The sequence below is a fragment of the Bombina bombina genome, chromosome 1 (genome assembly GCF_027579735.1).
Source record: "Bombina bombina isolate aBomBom1 chromosome 1, aBomBom1.pri, whole genome shotgun sequence".
In the NCBI taxonomy this organism is placed as follows: domain Eukaryota; kingdom Metazoa; phylum Chordata; class Amphibia; order Anura; family Bombinatoridae; genus Bombina; species Bombina bombina.
This window is the reverse complement of record NC_069499.1, coordinates 594,351,652-594,370,483: the sequence shown is the minus strand read 5'-3', so window position 1 is coordinate 594,370,483 and position 18,832 is coordinate 594,351,652. Positions and strand designations below refer to the sequence as shown.

The following is an 18,832-nucleotide window of genomic DNA, read 5'->3' as shown; positions in this document are numbered from 1 at the left end:
ATAATAAATAGTATTAACCCCTAATCTGCCCTCCCTAACATCGCCGACACCTAACTTCAATTATTAACCCCTAATCTGCCGACTGGAGCTCACCGCTATTCTAATAAATGTATTAACCCCTAAAGCTAAGTCTAACCCTAACACTAACACCCCTAAGTTAAATATAATTGACATCTAACGAAATTAATTATCTCTTATTAAATAAATTATTCCTATTTAAAGCTAAATACTTACCTGTAAAATAAATCCTAATATAGCTACACTATAAATTATAATTATATTATAGCTATTTTAGGATTCATATTTATTTTACAGGTAACTTTGTAATTATTTTAACCAGGTACAATAGCTATTAAATAGTTAAGAACTATTTAATAGTTACCTAGTTAAAATAATAACAAAATTACCTGTAAAATAAATCCTAACCTAAGTTACAATTAAACCTAACACTACACTATCATTAAATTAATGAAATAAAATATCTATAATTACCTACAATTAAACCTAACACTACACTATCAATACATTAATTAAATACAATATCTACAAATAACTACAATGAAATAAACTAACTAAAGTACAAAAAATAAAAAAGAACTAAGTTACAAAAAATAAAAAAATATTTACAAACATAAGGAAAATCTTACAACAATTTTAAACTAATTACACCTACTCTAAGCCCCCTAATAAAATAACAAAGCCCCCCAAAATAAAAAATGCCCTACCCTATTCTAAATTACTAAAGTTCAAAGCTCTTTTACCTTACCAGCCCTGAACAGGGCCCTTTGCGGGGCATGCCCCAAGAAGTTCAGCTCTTTTGCCTGTAAAAAAAAACATACAATACCCCCCCCCCCAACATTACAACCCACCACTCACATACCCCTAATCTAACCCAAACCCCCCTTAAATAAACCTAACACTAAGCCCCTGAAGATCATCCTACCTTGTCTTCACCATACCAGGTTCACCGATCCGTCCTGGCTCCAAAATCTTCATCCAACCCAAGCAGGGGCTGGCGATCCATCTTCCGGCGGCTGAAGAGGTCCAGAAGAGGCTCCAAAGTCTTCATCCTATCCGGGAAGAAAAGTAGATCCGGACCGGCAACCATCATCTTCCAAGCAGCATCTTCTATCTTCATCCGATGAGGACCGGCTCCATCCTGAAGACCTCCACCGCAGACCCATCTTCATCCGGCGACGTCCAGCTGAAGAATGACGGTTCCTTTAAGGGACGTCATCCAAGATGGCGTCCCTCGAATTCCGATTGGCTGATAGGATTCTATCAGCCAATCGGAATTAAGGTAGGAATATTCTGATTGGCTGATGGAATCAGCCAATCAGAATCAAGTTCAATCTGATTGGCTGATTGGATCAGCCAATCGGATTGATCTTGATTCTGATTGGCTGATAGATATTTTGGGGGGCTTTGTTATTTTATTAGGGGGCTTAGAGTAGGTGTAATTAGTTTAAAATTGTTGTAAGATTTTCCTTATGTTTGTAAATATTTTTTTATTTTTTGTAACTTAGTTCTTTTTTATTTTTTGTACTTTAGTTAGTTTATTTCATTGTAGTTATTTGTAGATATTGTATTTAATTAATGTATTGATAGTGTAGTGTTAGGTTTAATTGTAGGTAATTATAGATATTTTATTTCATTAATTTAATGATAGTGTAGTGTTAGGTTTAATTGTAACTTAGGTTAGGATTTATTTTACAGGTAATTTTGTTATTATTTTAACTAGGTAACTATTAAATAGTTCTTAACTATTTAATAGCTATTGTACCTGGTTAAAATAATTACAAAGTTACCTGTAAAATAAATATTAATCCTAAAATAGCTATAATATAATTATAATTTATATTGTAGCTATATTAGTATTTATTTTACAGGTAAGTATTTAGCTTTAAATAGGAATAATTTATTTAATAAGAGTTAATTAATTTCGTTAGATTAAAATTATATTTATTTTAGGGGGTGTTAGTGTTAGGGTTAGACTTAGCTTTAGGGGTTAATACATTTATTAGAATAGCGGCGAGATTCGGTCGGCAGATTAGGGGTTAATAAATGAAGTTAGGTGTCGGCGATGTTAGGGAGGGCAGGTTAGGGGTTAATAAATATAATATAGGGGTCGGCGGTGTTAGGGGCAGCAGATTAGGGGTACATAGCTATAATGTAGCTGGCGGCTCTTTGCGGTCGGCAGATTAGGGGTTAATTATTGTAGGTAGGTGGAGGCGACGTTGTGGGGGGCAGGTTAGGGGTTAATAAATATAATATAGGGGTCGGAGATGTTAGGGCAGCAGATTAGGGGTACATAGGGATAATGTAGCTGGCGGCGGCGTGCGGACGGCAGATTAGGGGTTAATAAGTGTAGGTAGCTGGCGGCGACGTTGTGGGGGGCAGACTAGGGGTTAATAAATATAATATAGGGGTCGGCGGTGTTAGGGGCAGCAGATTAGGGGTACATAAGGATAACGTAGGTGGCGGTCGGCAGATTAGGGGTTAAAAAAATGTAATCGAGTTGTGGCGATGTGGGGGGACCTCGGTTTACGGGTACATAGGTAGTTTATGGGTGTTAGTGTACTTTAGAGTACAGTAGTTAAGAGCTTTATGAACCGGCGTTAGCCCAGAAAGCTCTTAACTACTGACTTTTTTCTGCGGCTGGAGTTTTGTCGTTAGATTTCTAACGCTCACTTCAGACACGACTCTAAATACCGGAGTTAGAAAAATCCCATTGAAAAGATAGGATACGCAATTTACGTAAGGGGATCTGCGGTATGGAAAAGTCGCGGCTGAAAAGTGAGCGTTAGACCCTTTTTTGAGTGACTCCAAATACCGGAGGTAGCCTAAAACCAGAGTTAGGAGCCTCTAACGCTGCTTTTCACGGCTACCGCCAAACTCCAAATCTAGGCCTAAGATTATACAGCAGAAACTATAAAGAGAAAAAAAAAGATTTAGTAGACTGAGAAAAAAATTTGTCCTTAGTAGAAGCAAGTGCATCCAACCAGTAGTGCAGAGCTTTCCAAACTGCTCATGTTGGTGACACACTTTTTAGACCTACATCTTTTGCGACACAATAATTCAGTTGTACTAGCAAACAGGGGGTTAAACTAACTTGTTTTAAGAGATACAGACACATACATAAATTATATAATAACAAAATGTATTTACAAGTAACAAGAATTTAAAAAAAAGTTTAATAACACCAATAGCTACTTACTATTTTAATGGGATGTATGAGGTTGATGGGATGAACACGGTTTCTGAATATTTAGAGGAACATTAGATAAAGACACTCGCATTTCATCATCATGCATTTTTAAGCTTCCACTTCCTATCCATATATAAAGAGTAGGCGCAGCAATGCACTACTGGGAGCTAGCTGCAAAAAAACCCAACACTTTGACTTCTGACTTCAGCTCAGATTTTAAGTTGCTGCCCTCAGAGCTCTGCGAGACCGACTAACACTGCAAACACACTGCTGTCCCACTCACTGACTACACATGCAGTCACAAGCTGATTGAGGAGTCTACACGTGCAGTCAGGAGCCAATGTGCCGCCAATGGGAATCGTTTCAGTTCCCTATAAGCTGCGCCAATAGGTTAGGATGATCTGTGACCCACTAGGTATCAATCACGTGTCAACCATGTGATATGCGTAGCAGGCAGGCAATAAGTCAGAAACCTCAAAAAAATTTAAAAATAATTTTAAATTCAAAAAACATAATTTATTCTTACCTGATAAATGTAGTCCACGGATCATCTTAATTACTGTTGGGAATATCACTCCTGACCAGCAGGAGGAGGCAAAGAGCACCACAGCAAAGCTGTTAAATACCACTCCCCTACCCACAATCCCCAGTCATTCGACCAAAGGGAAAGTAGAAAGGAAGAAATATAAGGTGCAGAGGTGTCTGAGGTTTATAGAAAAATAAACTGTCCGAAAAATACAGGGCGGGGCGTGGACTCAAGAAAGAAAGAAATTTATCAGGTAAGAATAAATTATGTTTTTTTCTAATGACATGGTGAGTCCACGGATCATCTTAATTACTGTTGGGAACCAATACCCAAGCTAGAGGACACAGATGATAAGGGAGGGACAAGACAGTAAACCTAAACAGAAGGCACCACTACTTGAAGAACCTTTCTCCCAAAAGAAGCATCAGCCGAGGCAAAAGTATTAAATTTTTAAAATTTTTAAAAAAGTGTGCAAAGATGACCAAGTGACAGCCTTGCAAAGCTTATCTACAAAAGCTCCATTTTTGAAGGCCCAAGAAAAAGAAACAGCCCTCGTGAAATGAGCCGTGATTCTCTCAGGAGGCTGCTGTCCAGCAGTCTCATATGCCAAGCGAATAACACTACTCAACCAACAAGAAAGAGAAGTAGCCGTAGTTTTCTGTCCCTTACGCTTTCCAGAAAAAAAACAACAAATAAAGAAGAAGACTGGCAAAAATTCTTAGTCACCTGCAAATAATATTTCAGTGCACAAACTACATCCAGGTTGTGCAACAAACGTTCCTTCTGAGAAGAAGGATGAGGACACAAAGAAGGAACAACAATCTCTTGATTAATATTCTTATCTGAAACAACCTTTGGAAGGAAACCTAGGGCAGTACGCATTACTACCTTATCCGAATGAAAAATAAGGAAAAAAAGATTCACACTGCAACGCTGAAAGCTCCGAAACTCTTCGAGCCAAAGAGATAGCAACCAAAAAACAAAACCTTCCAGGATAACAACTTAATATCCAAAGAATGCATAGGCTCAAATGGAGCCTGTTGAAGAAATCTAAGAACTAGATTAAGACTCCAAGGAGGAGTCACAAACTTAAACAAAGGCCGTATTCTAACCAGGGCCTGACAGAAAGACTGAACATCTGGCACACCCGCCAGACGAAGCAACAAAATATATAAAGCAGAAATTTGCCCCTTCAGGGTACTAGCAGATAAACCCTTCTCCAGACCCTCCTGGAGAAAAGACAAAATCCTAGGAATCCTAACTATACTCCAAGAGTATCCCATAGATTCAAACCAATACAGATATTAGCACTATATCTTATAATAAATCATTCTAGTCACAGGCTTAGGCGCCTGAATCATAGTTTTAATAACCGACTCAGAAAACCCACGCTTGAAAAGAATCAAGCGTTCAATCTCCAAGCAGTCAGCTTCAGAGAAATGAGATTTGGAGGAAGGAAGGGCCCCTGAAGTAGAAGGTCCTTCCTTAACGGAAGATTCCAAGGTGGAGAGGATGACCTCTCCACCAGATCTGCATACCAGATTCTGCGAGGCCACACCGGTGCAATGAGAATCACCGACGCCCTCTCTTGTCTGATCCGAGCAATAACTCGACGAAGAGCAAATGGAGGAAACACATATGCTAGACTGAAATTCCAAGGAACTGCTAATGCATCTATCAAAACAGCCTGAGGATCCCTTGACCTCGATCCGTACATCAGGAGCTTGGCATTCTGACGAGATGCCATGAGAGCCAACTCCGGATGTCTCCATTTAAAAATCAAACTGGGAAACACCTCCGGATGAAGTTCCCACTCCCCTGGATGAAAAGTTTGTCTGCTCAGAAAATCCGCTTCCCAATTGTCCACCCCTGGGATGTGGATCTCAGACAGACCTCAATTGTGAGCCTCTGCCCACAGAATAATCTTGGCTACCTCTGTCACGGCCAAGGAACTCAGAGTTCCTTCCTGATGATTGATGTAAGCCATTGAAGTTATGTTGTCCGACTGAAACCTGATAAACTGGACTGAAGCTAACTGTGGCCAGGCCAGAAGAGCATTGAAGATTGCCCTCAATCTGGGAAGAACCGATTCCTCCTGAGTCCATAGGAACTGAGCCTTCAGCGAACCCCAGACAGCTCCCCAACCCAGCAGACTGGCATCCGTTGTTACGATCACCCAGGTAGGCCTGCACAAACAGGTTCCCTGAGAGAGAAGATCCTGAGACAACCACCACGGAAGAGAATCTCTTGCAGCCTGATCTAGAACAATCTTTGGAGACAGATCCGCATAATCCCCGTTCCACTGTCTGAGCATGCATAACTACAGAGGCCTGAGATGGAACCGAGCAAATGGAATGATGTCCATGACTGAAACCATCTGACCAATAACCTCCATACACTGAGCCACTGACGGCCGAGGAGAGGACTGAAGAGCAAGGCACGACTTGAAAATTTTTGATTTCCTTGCTTCTGTCAAAAAAATCTTCATCTCTAGAGAGTCTATAATGGTTTCCAAAAATACCACTCTTGTAGCCGGAATCAAGGAACTTTTTCCTAAATTCACCTTCCAACCAGAGTATCCTGCTGAATAGAATCAGACAACGCATCAAACCAATAAGCTGCCGCACTGGTAACAGTAGCAATACACACAGCAGGCTGTCATTGAAACCCCTGGTGAACATACATCCTTTTAAGCAAAGCTTCCAATTTCTTATCCATGGCATCCTTAAAAGAACAACTATCCTCGATAGGAATAGTGGTTCTCTTAGCCAAGGTAGAAATTGCTCCCTCCACCTTGGGAACCGTCTGCCAAGACTCCTTAATAGAATCTGCAATAGGAAACATCTTCCTAAAAATTGGAGAAGGGGAAAAAGGAATTCCAGGCTTCTCCCACTCCTGTGAAATAATCTCTGAAACCCGATCTGGAACAGGAAAAACTTCTGCCACAGAAGGAACATCAAAAAACGTATTAAGTTTACTATCTTTCTTGGGAGTGACTATGACTGTTGAATCAGAGTCATCCAAAATAGCCAAAACCTCCCTGAGTAACAAATGGAGGTGCTCCAGTTTAAATCTGAAAGAAACAACCTCAGGATCAGCAGAAGGAATTACACTATCAGAATCTGAAATTTCACCTTCAGACGCTATAGAAGTATCTTCCTTCTCAGACTTATGTGAAGATACATTAGACATAACTGCAACAGAGTCAGAAACCTTATACTTCCTTTTGCGCTTCCCCTGCAACACAGGAAAAGCAAACAAAGCCTCAGATACTGCAGAGGATATGTGAGTAGCCAAATCCTGCAAAGAAAAAACAACCTTAGACGAAACGCAGGGCACTGCATGAGAAGAGGATAAAGATTGGGAAAAAAGCTGCGGAACAACCTTAGACAATGATAGCTCAGAATCAAAAAGCCTATCCCTATAATGCATAGTTCTCTCAATACATGAGGAACAAAAAGGGATTGGAGGCTCCAGATTTGCATCGAAACATAAGGAACAAGTAACAGATTGCAAGTCCTCTTGGTGCATCTTTACAAATAATAAAATAAACAAAAGTAATATTATTAAAAAAAAAAAAAACACGTTACTGTCTTTTTTAAAGAAAAAAACGTTTAACAAAAAAACTAAATTAAACTATGTCAGAACCCCCTTTTAAGCAAAACTTCCACCTCAAAGGCACCTCTACACCTCAGCAAGCCTTGCTGAGGTGCTCACCTGTCCTCCTGAACCAAGTAAAAAAACGGGCAGAGAAAAAAAACGACTCTGCTCTCAGCCATTGCCACAAGATCTGACCCGATACACACGTTAGTGCAGCCGACACCATACACTTCCGTAACAGAGATGAGCTGCAAGAAAAAGCGTGCAATACAAAACCGCGCCAAAGAAGCCCCGCCCATCATGGGCGTAAACACAAACCTTCCGGCTGGCCAAGTCTGCATATGCAGCAAACAGCCGCCGGGAAGAAATAACATACAAAACACAGAACCCTCCGGTCCTCATAAGCCATCACATAAAAAATAAAAATAAAATCCTCTAAACAGTGCCCACGAAAAAACTGCCAAAACGAAAAAACCTGCACACAAGCAAGAATAACGTCCCAATTAACCCCATAAGTGCCAATCTTTCTGATCCCTAGAGAAAAGAACAAAAGACACTTACCTCCTGTCATGATCCAGCCTGGAATTAAACCTGGGACCTGTTTCTATTTCTGCTGATGTTCTTTCCCAGCCTGTTGTCTTGCCTCTCTGCCACCAGATGGCTTGATCACAGGCTAAGAATATTGGGTTTTTCTATTTGCTGCAACTTTGGCTCTCTGGCTCCACCTGCTTACCAGCTGAAACAAATCATTTAATCAGCAGCCTGCTATATCTGGGAGATTTTCTGACAGTTCTGAGCCTTGACATTGAGTGTTATACTCTGAAAGACCCTCTGGTCCTGTTTCCTGAGTGAAATACAGATTTGTTGGATTTCCTGGTTCCTGATTTCTGCTTCATTTCCTACTCTTCTGGATATTCCCTTGGCACTGTGTTTCGTTTTTGGACTGATTTTCTGGCAATTGATCTTGCCTAATTCTCTATTTCCTAAAGACTGACTCGGGTACTTTTGCTTGCCTGTTACCTGATACTATAGAGTTCCAGTTTGCAGTCTATGCAAAGCACTGCATTCCTGCCTGTTATAACACAGTTCCAGTCTACAGCATATGCAAGTATCCTGCCTGTTATACAAAGTTCTGCATTCCTGCCTGTTATTACACAGTTCCAGTCTACAGCATATGCAAGTATCCTGCCTGTTATACAAAGCTCTGCATTCCTGCCTGTTATTACACAGTTCCAATCTACAGCATATGCAAGTATCCTGCCTGTTATTACAAAGATCTGTATTCCTGCCTAGTACTACAGCCTATAGACATTGCCTTATCTAATTGCATATCTCTGCATTGCTAATTATCCTATACATAAAACCATCACCTTTGTTTCCTAAAACCTTGTACCTATTTAATTATGCCAAAAAGGAAAGACACACGCAGACAAAACACAACTTTAGCCACAGAACCTGACACCTCTGCACAACAGCTCCCTTGCAGAGTATGACACCTCCATAGCAATCTACCCGGCAGCAGGGCAGCTCACAAAGTATGAGAGGCACAATCCCTCACATGGACCTGTGGATAGAAGAAAAGACTGAGTAAACCTACTCAGGCAATCAAAAACAGGGCAGCAACAAAATACTTGGGAGGCACAGAGGGGATTATACCCCACAAGTTCCCAAATGCTTAAAAGCCACCACTGCTCTACTGAAGAGACTGAAGTGGACTATGGTTAAACCCCCAAAAAAGACCAGACCAAACCTGTTCTGCTTTAAAAATAACAAACTCTTGATTGAAGAATCAGACACCTAACTTTACCCCTCCTTGCAACTGATACAAGCAAAGAGAATGACTGGGGATTGTGGGTAGGGGAGTGGTATTTAAAAGCTGCTGTGGCGCTCTTTGCCTCCTTCTGCTGGTCAGGAGTGATATTCCCAACAGTAATTAAGATGATCCGTGGACTCACCGTGTCATTAGAAAGAAAAATTGGTGCTGAAGAAGGGATACACCTACACACTGCCGCCAACACACTAATGTGTCACGACACACAGTTTGGAAAGCACTGCCGTAGTGCTTCAAAAATGTGTAAGAATTCCAGACTCTGGCATTACACACACCTTTAGAAGATATACATAGTATGCTAATTTTCTTATTCTACAACCAATGGTTACTCCGTATGTACAGCCCCGTATATTTCATGTATAAGTTCACTTAGGGTCAATGTGCATATTTACCAAACTATATACATTTTTGTGTATAATAGGGCTGGACGATATGGGCAAAATTTTTCTTATAAATGACTATAACACCTTAATTTTTCAATAAAAATATATTTAACACTACAGAATCTTAATGTACATATTTCTCAATGTCCAATACACTCTGGGAACATAAAAATACAAACCACAAAATAGTTAAAATAAAATTAGCTGCCTGTGCTGTGGTTACATAGCCAGTTCTTAGGTCTTCTGACACAACATTGTCATATTTTCTTGGGCAGTCAGTCTAGCTGTGGTACGATTAACATATGAAGCAGTGTAAGCATGGAGAAACCTGAAAGTGCTGACTTTACAGCAGTATGATTTGTGTATAAGTGCAGTAAAGGTAGTACAATGCACACACTGCTGCATTTGTTATTCATTTAGATGAGTGACTGTCCAGGCAAACATGAGGGATGTTGCATTAACAAGGTCAATCCTGACATCCTGCAGCCTGTCATATTACATCACACAGCTATTCTGAAGTACATAATAGAACACTAAGAACAGTTAGAGTACATAATACAAAAAAGTGAACTCAACACAGCTAATTGAATGAAATTAGCTGGCCAGTTCTTAGCACATTGTCCATGTTTTCTTGGGCAGTCAGTCTAGCTGTGGTATGAGTAACATATGAAGCAGAGTGCATGGAGAAACCTGAAAAGTGCTGACTGTCCACCAGCATGATTTGTCTTTCTAAGTGCAGTAAAGGTAGTACAATGCACACTGCTTCATGTGTTAGTCATTTCGCTGAGTGACTGTCCTGGAAAACATGGGGGATGTGTCACTGACTCTCATCCTCCCTCTCCATCTCCGTTTTCATGACGAACAGAGAATTTTTTATTTAAAAAAAATTGCGTACTCTTGCGGGTTTTAAATCGCGGCGATTAATCACAGTTTTAAATTGCATTTGCGATTAATCGTGCAGCCCTACTGTATAACAAGGTATATTCCTAACCATAACTATGCAGCAGAATATATTTAGAGACTTATTATCACATATTTGCGGCACAAATATTGAGCTGCATATTATATCTGTACATATTTGGGGTCATAAAATTTTTTGAGTCCAACATACAGTGTCCAGTCCCAAGGAATGAGCCTCAAGCACACTCTGTTTTCGCCTCTCCTCTTCTTCATATCTCCACGTTTGTCTCCCCTCTGAACATGTGAGACGCCAACGTGTAAGGTCTGTGGCAGGTGTTGTCTTATAGGGTCCCCCCCTTCTGCGTATAGTCCTAAATAATGAGCATTAATTATTCGCAAATACTAGCTGGCATTCATTTCAATCTTCAAGAACTCTTAGAACACCTCAGAGATAGGTTATCATACAAATGGATGAATAGAAGCAAAAGTAGACATGAAAATAAAGACTGGCCTATAAAAGTTATTTACTGTGAATTAAACATTTTCATCACCTTCACCAATATAACACAATAACATTTTTTGTTGTTGGTATTTTTAATTATTTAGCAGTGAGATGGCTCTATCACACTTTGCATTATTTGCTCAAAAGAACAAATAAGGAAACGTTTTTCAAATAGAATTTTTAAGTCTCATCATTCTAATTTAAAATTAAAAAAAATGCAAATCTCTACATATAACAAGTTATATAAAAATAAGTGTGCTTTTTCAATTAAGAGATATCTATGATAAAAGCAGGTTTCCATTGTAATATATAGTGGGTATATATATTATTATTATTATTATTATTGGTTATTTGTAGAGCGCCAACAGATTCCGCAGCGCTATAAACAAAGGGGGAGTACAAAACAAAACAATTATAGGGTAGAAGGCCCTGCCAAGAGTTGCACTGTTGTAGTCAGCTCTTAAGAAGGTGATCTACAAAGAGCTGGACTTTTAGGCTTACATGCTAAGGGGGTTCAGGGGATTGCAGTGGAGGAGAGGAACTGGTATTAGGAAAGGTTAGCGTAGGTTGTATGCGTCCCTGAACAGTAGAGTCTTTAGGGAGCACTTGAAGCTTTTAAAACTAGAAGAGAGTCTTGTGGAGCGAGGCAGAGAGTTCCACAAGATGGGAGCCAGTCTGGAGAAGTCCTGTAAACGGGAGTGTGATGAGGTGACAAGAGAGGAGGAGAGTAGGAGGTCATGAGCAGAGCGAAGGGGACGGGAGGGAGAGTATCTGGAGACAAGGTCTGAGATGTAGGGGGGAGCAGTGCAGTTAAGGGCTTTGTATGTAAGAGTGAGAGTTTTGTGTTTGATCCTAGAGGCAAGAGGAAGAGGCAGCAGATGAAGAGCGACGTGTAAGAAAGATGAGTCTGGCAGAGGCATTCATTATGGATTGTAAAGAAGCTAGGCGGCAGGTGTGGAGACCAGAGAGGACAGAGTTGCTGTAATCAAGGCGGGAAAGAATGAGAGAGTGGATTAAAATCTTAGTTGTGTCTTGTGTAAGAAAGTGTCTAATTTTAGAGATGTTTTTAAGGTGGAAGCGGCAGGCTGTAGCCAAGGACTGAATGTGAGGAGTGAAGGAAAGATCTGAGTCAAATGTGACCCCAAGACATTGGGCATGCGGGGTAGGGGTAATGATGGAGTTGTCGACAGTTATAGAGATATTGGGGGTGGAGATTTTGGAAGAAGGGGGGAAAATGAGGAGCTCAGTTTTGGAGAGATTTAGCTTGAGGTAGTGAGAGGACATCCAGGAAGATATGTGAGAAAGACAGTTAGTGACACGGGTTAGCAAGGAAGGAGATAGGTCTGCTGCAGAGAAGTAGATTTGGGTGTCATCGGCATACAAATGATATTGGAAACCGTGGGACTTAATTACGGAACCTAGTGATGACTTATAGATTGAGAAGAGAAGGGGACCGAGGACAGAGCCTTGCGGTACTCTGACAGAAAGTGGTGACAGGGCAGAGGAGGCGCCAGAGAAGGCTACACTGAAGGTATGGTTTGACAGGTAGGAAGAGAGCCATGAAAGGGCTGTGTCACAGATGCCGAAGGATTGGAGGGTTTGGAGCAAAAGAGGGTGGTCGACAGTGTCAAAGGCTGCGGACAGATCAAGGAGGATAAGCAAAGAGAAGTGGCCTTTTGATTTAGCTGTAAGTAGGTCGTTGGTGACCTTAACAATAGCTGTCTCTGTGGAGTGATAGGGACGAAATCCAGATTGCAGCGGGTCAAGAAGGGAGTTTAACGTAAGGAAATGGGATAGGCGTGCATATACTAGTTTTTCGAGAAGCTTTGAAGCAAGAGGGAGGAGGGAAATAGGGCGGTAGTTGGATGGGGAGGTAGGATCAAAGGAAGGTTTTTTGAGGATAGGTGTGACCAGTGCATGTTTCATCGATGAGGGAAATGTACCAGTGCTGAGGGAGAGGTTGAAAATGTGTGTTAGTATAGGGGTAAGGGTAGCAGAGAGAGAGGGGAGCAGCTGTGGGGGGATAGGGTCAAGGGGACAGGTAGTGAGGTGAGAGCGCAGTATAAGTGCCGAAACTTCTTCCTCAGTAACAGGGGAGAATGAACTAAGTTTCAGGTTATGAGGGTTGTGGTTGAGTGAGAGTATTTGAGGGGGGGAGAGAATGGAATTATGTTGAGAGCTGATTTCATGTCTGATGGAGTCAATTTTGTTAATGGTCGATTGGCAAAGTCTTGAGCTGACAGAGAAGTTGCATTAGGAAGTGGGGGAGGGCGGAGGAGAGTATTGAAAGTGGAGAACAGACGTTTTGGGTTTGAAGAAAGATTAGAGATAAGAGTAGAGAAGTAGTGTTGCTTGTGGAGATTAAGGGCAGAGTTGTAGGAGTTCAAGATGAATTTGTAATAAAGAAAATCAGCTGAACTCCATGATTTTCTCCAATGGCGTTCAGCAGTACGGGAACATCTGCGTAGGTACCGTGTTAGAGGAGTATGCCAGGGCTGGGGATGAGTGTTTGATTTCGGAGCAGTGGTAAGAGGGGTTAGATTGTCAAGGACGGATATAAGGGTGGAATTATAGTGGCAGATAGATTGTTCAGGGAAGGAAAAGGAGGAGAAGGATGAGAGGAGCGATTTAAGGGAATTAGCAAGTTGTTGCTGATCTAAAGACCTAGTGCTTCTGTGAAGTTTGGCGTGAGGAGTAGAAGGTGGGAGAGTTGTAGGAAGGGATGATATGTTGCAGGTAAGGAGATGGTGGTCAGAAAGAGGAAAAGGGGAGTTTGAGAAGTTTGAGAGAGTGCATCGATAGCTAAAGATCAGGTCAAGAGAGTGACCATCTTAGTGAGTGGGAGAATCAGTCCATTGTGACAGACCGAAAGAGGAAGTGAGTTGCAGAAGTTGTTTAGCAGATGAGGCAGTGGGATTGTTAAGGTGGATGTTGAAGTCGCCAAGAATGAGGGCAGGGGTGTCTGAGGAAAGGAAATAGGGTAGCCAGGCAGCCAAGTGATCTAGAAATTGAGTTGAGGAGCCAGGGGGTCGGTATATGACTGCAACACGTACAGAGAGAGGGGAGAATAAGCGAATCATGTGGGTTTCGAATGAGGGAAAAGTGAGGGAAGAGATAGGATGTATTTGTTGAAAGGTGCAACGAGAGGAAAGTAAAATACCTACACCACCTCCTTGTCTATTACCAGACCTAGGAGTGTGGCTGAAGTGGAGACCCCCATGTGACAGAGCAGAAGTGGATGCTGTGTCTAGGGGAGAGAGCCAGGTTTCTGTTAGGGCCAGAAGGTTGAGGGAGCAGGAGATGAAGAGGTCATGTATAGAAGTGAGCTTGTTGCAAACAGAGCGAGAGTTCCAGAGTGCACAAGTGAAAGGGGAAGTGGCTTTAGATGCAAGAGGAATGTGAGTAAGGTGTGCAGAGTTATGTTTTCTGAGTCTATGGGATGGTACACAGGGATGTGCACGGTTTGTCAGTGGTTGGGGACCAGGATTAGGGGAAATATCACCAGCAGTAAGTAGAAGCAAGAGGGAGAGTGACATGAGATGAGATACAGATTTGCAGTAGTGAGTGCTTTTGAGATGAGTTGCAGGGGAGAGAGAGTGTGTTTAGGAATAGGTAAAGTTCATGAGTACAAAAGTAAGGTGAGTTTAAGAGAGATGGGCTAATGAACAGTGCAGGCGGAGAGGGAGAAGGAGTAATTGAATAGTGTAGTTTGTTATAGAGACAAAGGGTAGCAAAAAGGAATATGAATATATTGAGCATTTTTACAGAATTGGGAACAAGTTAAAAACATAAGACACTGAATTACTGTAACAATTGCATAAGGGAACAAAAAGGTATATGAAACGTAATATTACAAAAGTACTTTGTATTCTATAGGGTTAAGGGAATGGAAGGATGTGCTGATCAGTGTTTGCACTTGTCATTTCAGGAGAGTGAAATTTGTGTGGGAGACTATCTATAAATGAGGAAATGAGCTTGGGGTGGGTGGGGTGAGGGGTAGGGTGTGAGGGAAGCTGTTTTCCAGAAGGCTACCTGTAGTAAGTTAGAGGGCAATTGAAGCAGTTGAGTGAAAAAGTCTGTGTTTTTTCTCTGTTTCCTGAGAGAGAATGTGTCTGTAGTAAGTTAGAGGGCAATTGAAGCAGTTGAGTGAAAAAGTCTGTGTTTTTTCTCGGTTTCCTGAGAGAGAATGTGTCTGTAGTAAGTTAGAGGGCAATTGAAGCAGTTGAGTGAAAAAGTCTGTGTTTTTTTCTCTGTTTCCTGAGAGAGAATGTGTCTGTAGCAAGTTAGAGGGCAATTTAAGCAGTTGAGTGAAAAAGTCTGTGTTTTTTCTCTGATATAGCAATGTACTAGAATTATTTGCAATATTTGAGATACCTCTAGGTACTATAGAACCTTGTGTTTTGTTATTTCAATACATAAGCAAACATACTGCTTTATATATATATATATATATATATATATATATATATATATATATATATATATATATATATATATATATATATATACACACACACACACACACAGTTGTATGCAAAAGTTTAGGCACCCCTGACAATTTGCCATGATTTTCATTTATAAATAATTGGGTGTTTGGATCAGCAATTTCATTTTGATCTATTAATTAACTGAAGGACACAGTAATATTTTAGTAGTGAAATTAGGTTTATTGGATTAACAGAAAATGTGCAATATGCATCAAAACGAAATTAGACAGGTGCATAAATTTGGGCACCCTTGTCATTTTGTTGATTTGAATACCTGTAACTACCTAGCACTGATTTATTGGAACATACAATTGGTTTGGTGATCCCATTAAGACTTGAACTTCATAGACAGGTGTATCCAATCATGAGAAAAGATATTTAAGGTGGCCAATTGCAAGTTGTTGTTCTCTTTAACTCTCCTCTGAAAAGTGACAACATGGGAGGCCTCAAAACAACTCTCAAATGACCTGAAAACAAAGATTGTTCAACATTATGGTTTAGGGGAAGGCTACAAAAAGCTATCAAAGAGATTTAAGCTGTCAGTGTCCACTGTGAGGAACATAGTGAGTAAATGGAAGACCACAGGCACAGTTCTTATTAAGGCAAGACGTGCAGGCCAAGTAAAATATTGGAGATGCAAAGGATGGTGAGAACGGTCAAAAACAGCCCACCTCCAAAGACCTACTACATCATCTTGCTGCAGATTGTGTCACTGTGCATCGTTCAACAATTCAGTGCAATTGAACAAGGAGAAGCTGTATGGGAGAGTGATGCGGAAGAAGCCTTTTCTGCACACACGCCACAAACAGAGACGCTTGGGGTATGCAAACACACATTTGTACAAGCCAGCTTCATTTTGGAAGAAGGTGCTGTGGACTGATGAAACAAAGAGTGAGTTATTTGGTCATAACAAGGGGAGTTATGCATGGCGGCAAAAAAACACAGCGCTCCAAGGCAAACACTAGCTACCCACCGTAAAATGTGGTGGATGTTCCATCATGCTGCGGGGCTGTGTGGCCAGTGCCAGTACTGTGAATCTTGTTAAAGTTGAGGGTCGCAATATACTTGAGAATAATGTTGAGGAATCAGTCACAAAGCTGAAGTTACGCCGGGGCTGGATATTTCAACAAGACAACGACCCAAAACATTGCTCAAAATCTACTCTGTCATTTCTGCAGAGGAACAAGTACAATGTTCTGGAATGGCCATCCCAGTCCCCAGTCATGAACATCATTAAAAATCTGTGGGGTGATTTGAAGCGGGCTGTCCATGATCGGCAACCATCAAACCTAACTGAACTGGAGATGTTTTGCAAGGAGGAATGGTCCAAAATACCTTCATCCAGACTCCAGACACTCATTACAGGCTATAGGAAGTGTCTAGAGGCTGTTATTTCTGCTAAAGAAGGCTCTACTAAATATTGATGCAATAATTCTGTTGGGGTACCCAAATTTATGCACCTGTCTAATTTTGTTTTGATGCATATTGCACATTTTCTGTTAATCCAATAAACCTTATTTCACTACTGAAATATTACTGTGTCCTTCAGTTATTTGATAGATCAAAATGAAATTGATGATCAAACACCCAATTATTTATAAATGAAAATCATGGAAATTGTAAGGGGTGCCTAAATTTTGCATACAACTGTATATATATTTTATTTTTTGTTTTTCTTAATTAACATATTATATGATCTTATATGAACTACACAGTTGTCTGTTTATGCTCCGTTATATAACTTTTTTTTAGGTAAACTCAGAAATAACTCCCTTATAGAAGGAGATTAAAAAGAATAATTGGTGGTACAATTTTAGTGCTTGTGCTTGAAAACAGAATTTATGCTTACCTGATAAATTACTTTCTCCAACGGTGTGTCCGGTCCACGGCGTCATCCTTACTTGTGGGAATATATCTTCCCCAACAGGAAATGGCAAAGAGTCCCAGCAAAGCTGGCCATATAGTCCTCCGCCCACCCCAGTCATTCGACCGACGGACAGGAGGAAAAATATAGGAGAAACCATATGGTACCGTGGTGAATGTAGTTAGAGAAAATAATTCATCAGACCTGATTAAAAAACCAGGACGGGCCGTGGACCGGACACACCGTTGGAGAAAGTCATTTATCAGGTAAGCATAAATTCTGTTTTCTCCAACATTGGTGTGTCCGGTCCACGGCGTCATCCTTACTTGTGGGAACCAATACCAAAGCTTTAGGACACGGATGAAGGGAGGGAGCAAATCAGGTTACCTAAACAGAAGGCACCACGGCTTGCAAAACCTTTCTCCCAAAAATAGCCTCCGAAGAAGCAAAAGTATCAAATTTGTAAAATTTGGCAAAAGTGTGCAGTGAAGACCAAGTCCCTGCCTTACATATCTGGTCAACAGAAGCCTCGTTCTTGAAGGCCCATGTGGAAGCCACAGCCCTAGTGGAGTGAGCTGTGATTCTTTCAGTAGGCTGCCGTCTGGCAGTCTCATAAGCCAATCGGATGATGCTTTTAAGCCAAAAGGAAAGAGAGGTAGAAGTCGCTTTTTGACCTCTCCTTTTACCAGAATAGACAACAAACAAAGAAGATGTTTGTCTGAAATCTTTTGTAGCCTCTAAATAGAATTTTAGAGCACGGACTACGTCCAAATTGTGTAACAAACGTTCCTTCTTTGAAACTGGATTCGGACATAAAGAAGGTACAACTATCTCCTGGTTAATATTCTTGTTAGAAACAACCTTTGGAAGAAAACCAGGCTTAGTACGCAAAACCACCTTATCTGCATGGAACACTAGATAGGGCGGAGAACACTGCAGAGCAGATAACTCTGAAACTCTTCTAGCAGAAGAAATAGCAACCAAAAACAAAACTTTCCAAGATAGTAACTTAATATCTATGGAATGTAAAGGTTCAAACGGAACCCCTTGAAGAACTGAAAGAACTAGATTTAGACTCCAGGGAGGAGTCAAAGGTCTGTAAACAGGCTTGATCCTAACCAGAGCCTGAACAAATGCTTGAACATCTGGCACAGCTGCCAGTCTTTTGTGTAGTAAGACAGATAAAGCAGAGATCTGTCCCTTTAGAGAACTTGCAGATAATCCTTTCTCCAAACCTTCTTGTAGAAAGGAGAGAATCTTAGGAATCTTTATCTTATTCCATGGGAATCCTTTGGATTCACACCAACAGATATATATCTTTTCCATATTTTATGGTAAATCTTTCTAGTTACCGGTTTTCTGGCCTGAACCAGAGTATCTATCACAGAATCTGAAAACCCACGCTTTGATAGAATCAAGCGTTCAATCTCCAAGCCGTCAGCTGGAGGGAGACCAGATTTGGATGTTCGAATGGACCCTGAACAAGAAGGTCCTGTCTCAAAGGTAGCTTCCATGGTGGAACCGATGACAT

General features: G+C 40.9%; 1 protein-coding gene across 1 annotated transcript in view; it reads right to left on the bottom strand.

Annotated features, from left to right (window-relative positions):
• LSS (lanosterol synthase) overlaps positions 1-18,832 on the bottom strand; it is a 131,662-nt gene that overhangs the window by 99,852 nt on the left and 12,978 nt on the right. The window contains exon 2 of the mRNA XM_053698896.1: positions 10,660-10,819. Coding sequence (XP_053554871.1) covers positions 10,660-10,819 — 160 coding nt within the window. The remainder of the gene's footprint in view (positions 1-10,659; positions 10,820-18,832) is intronic.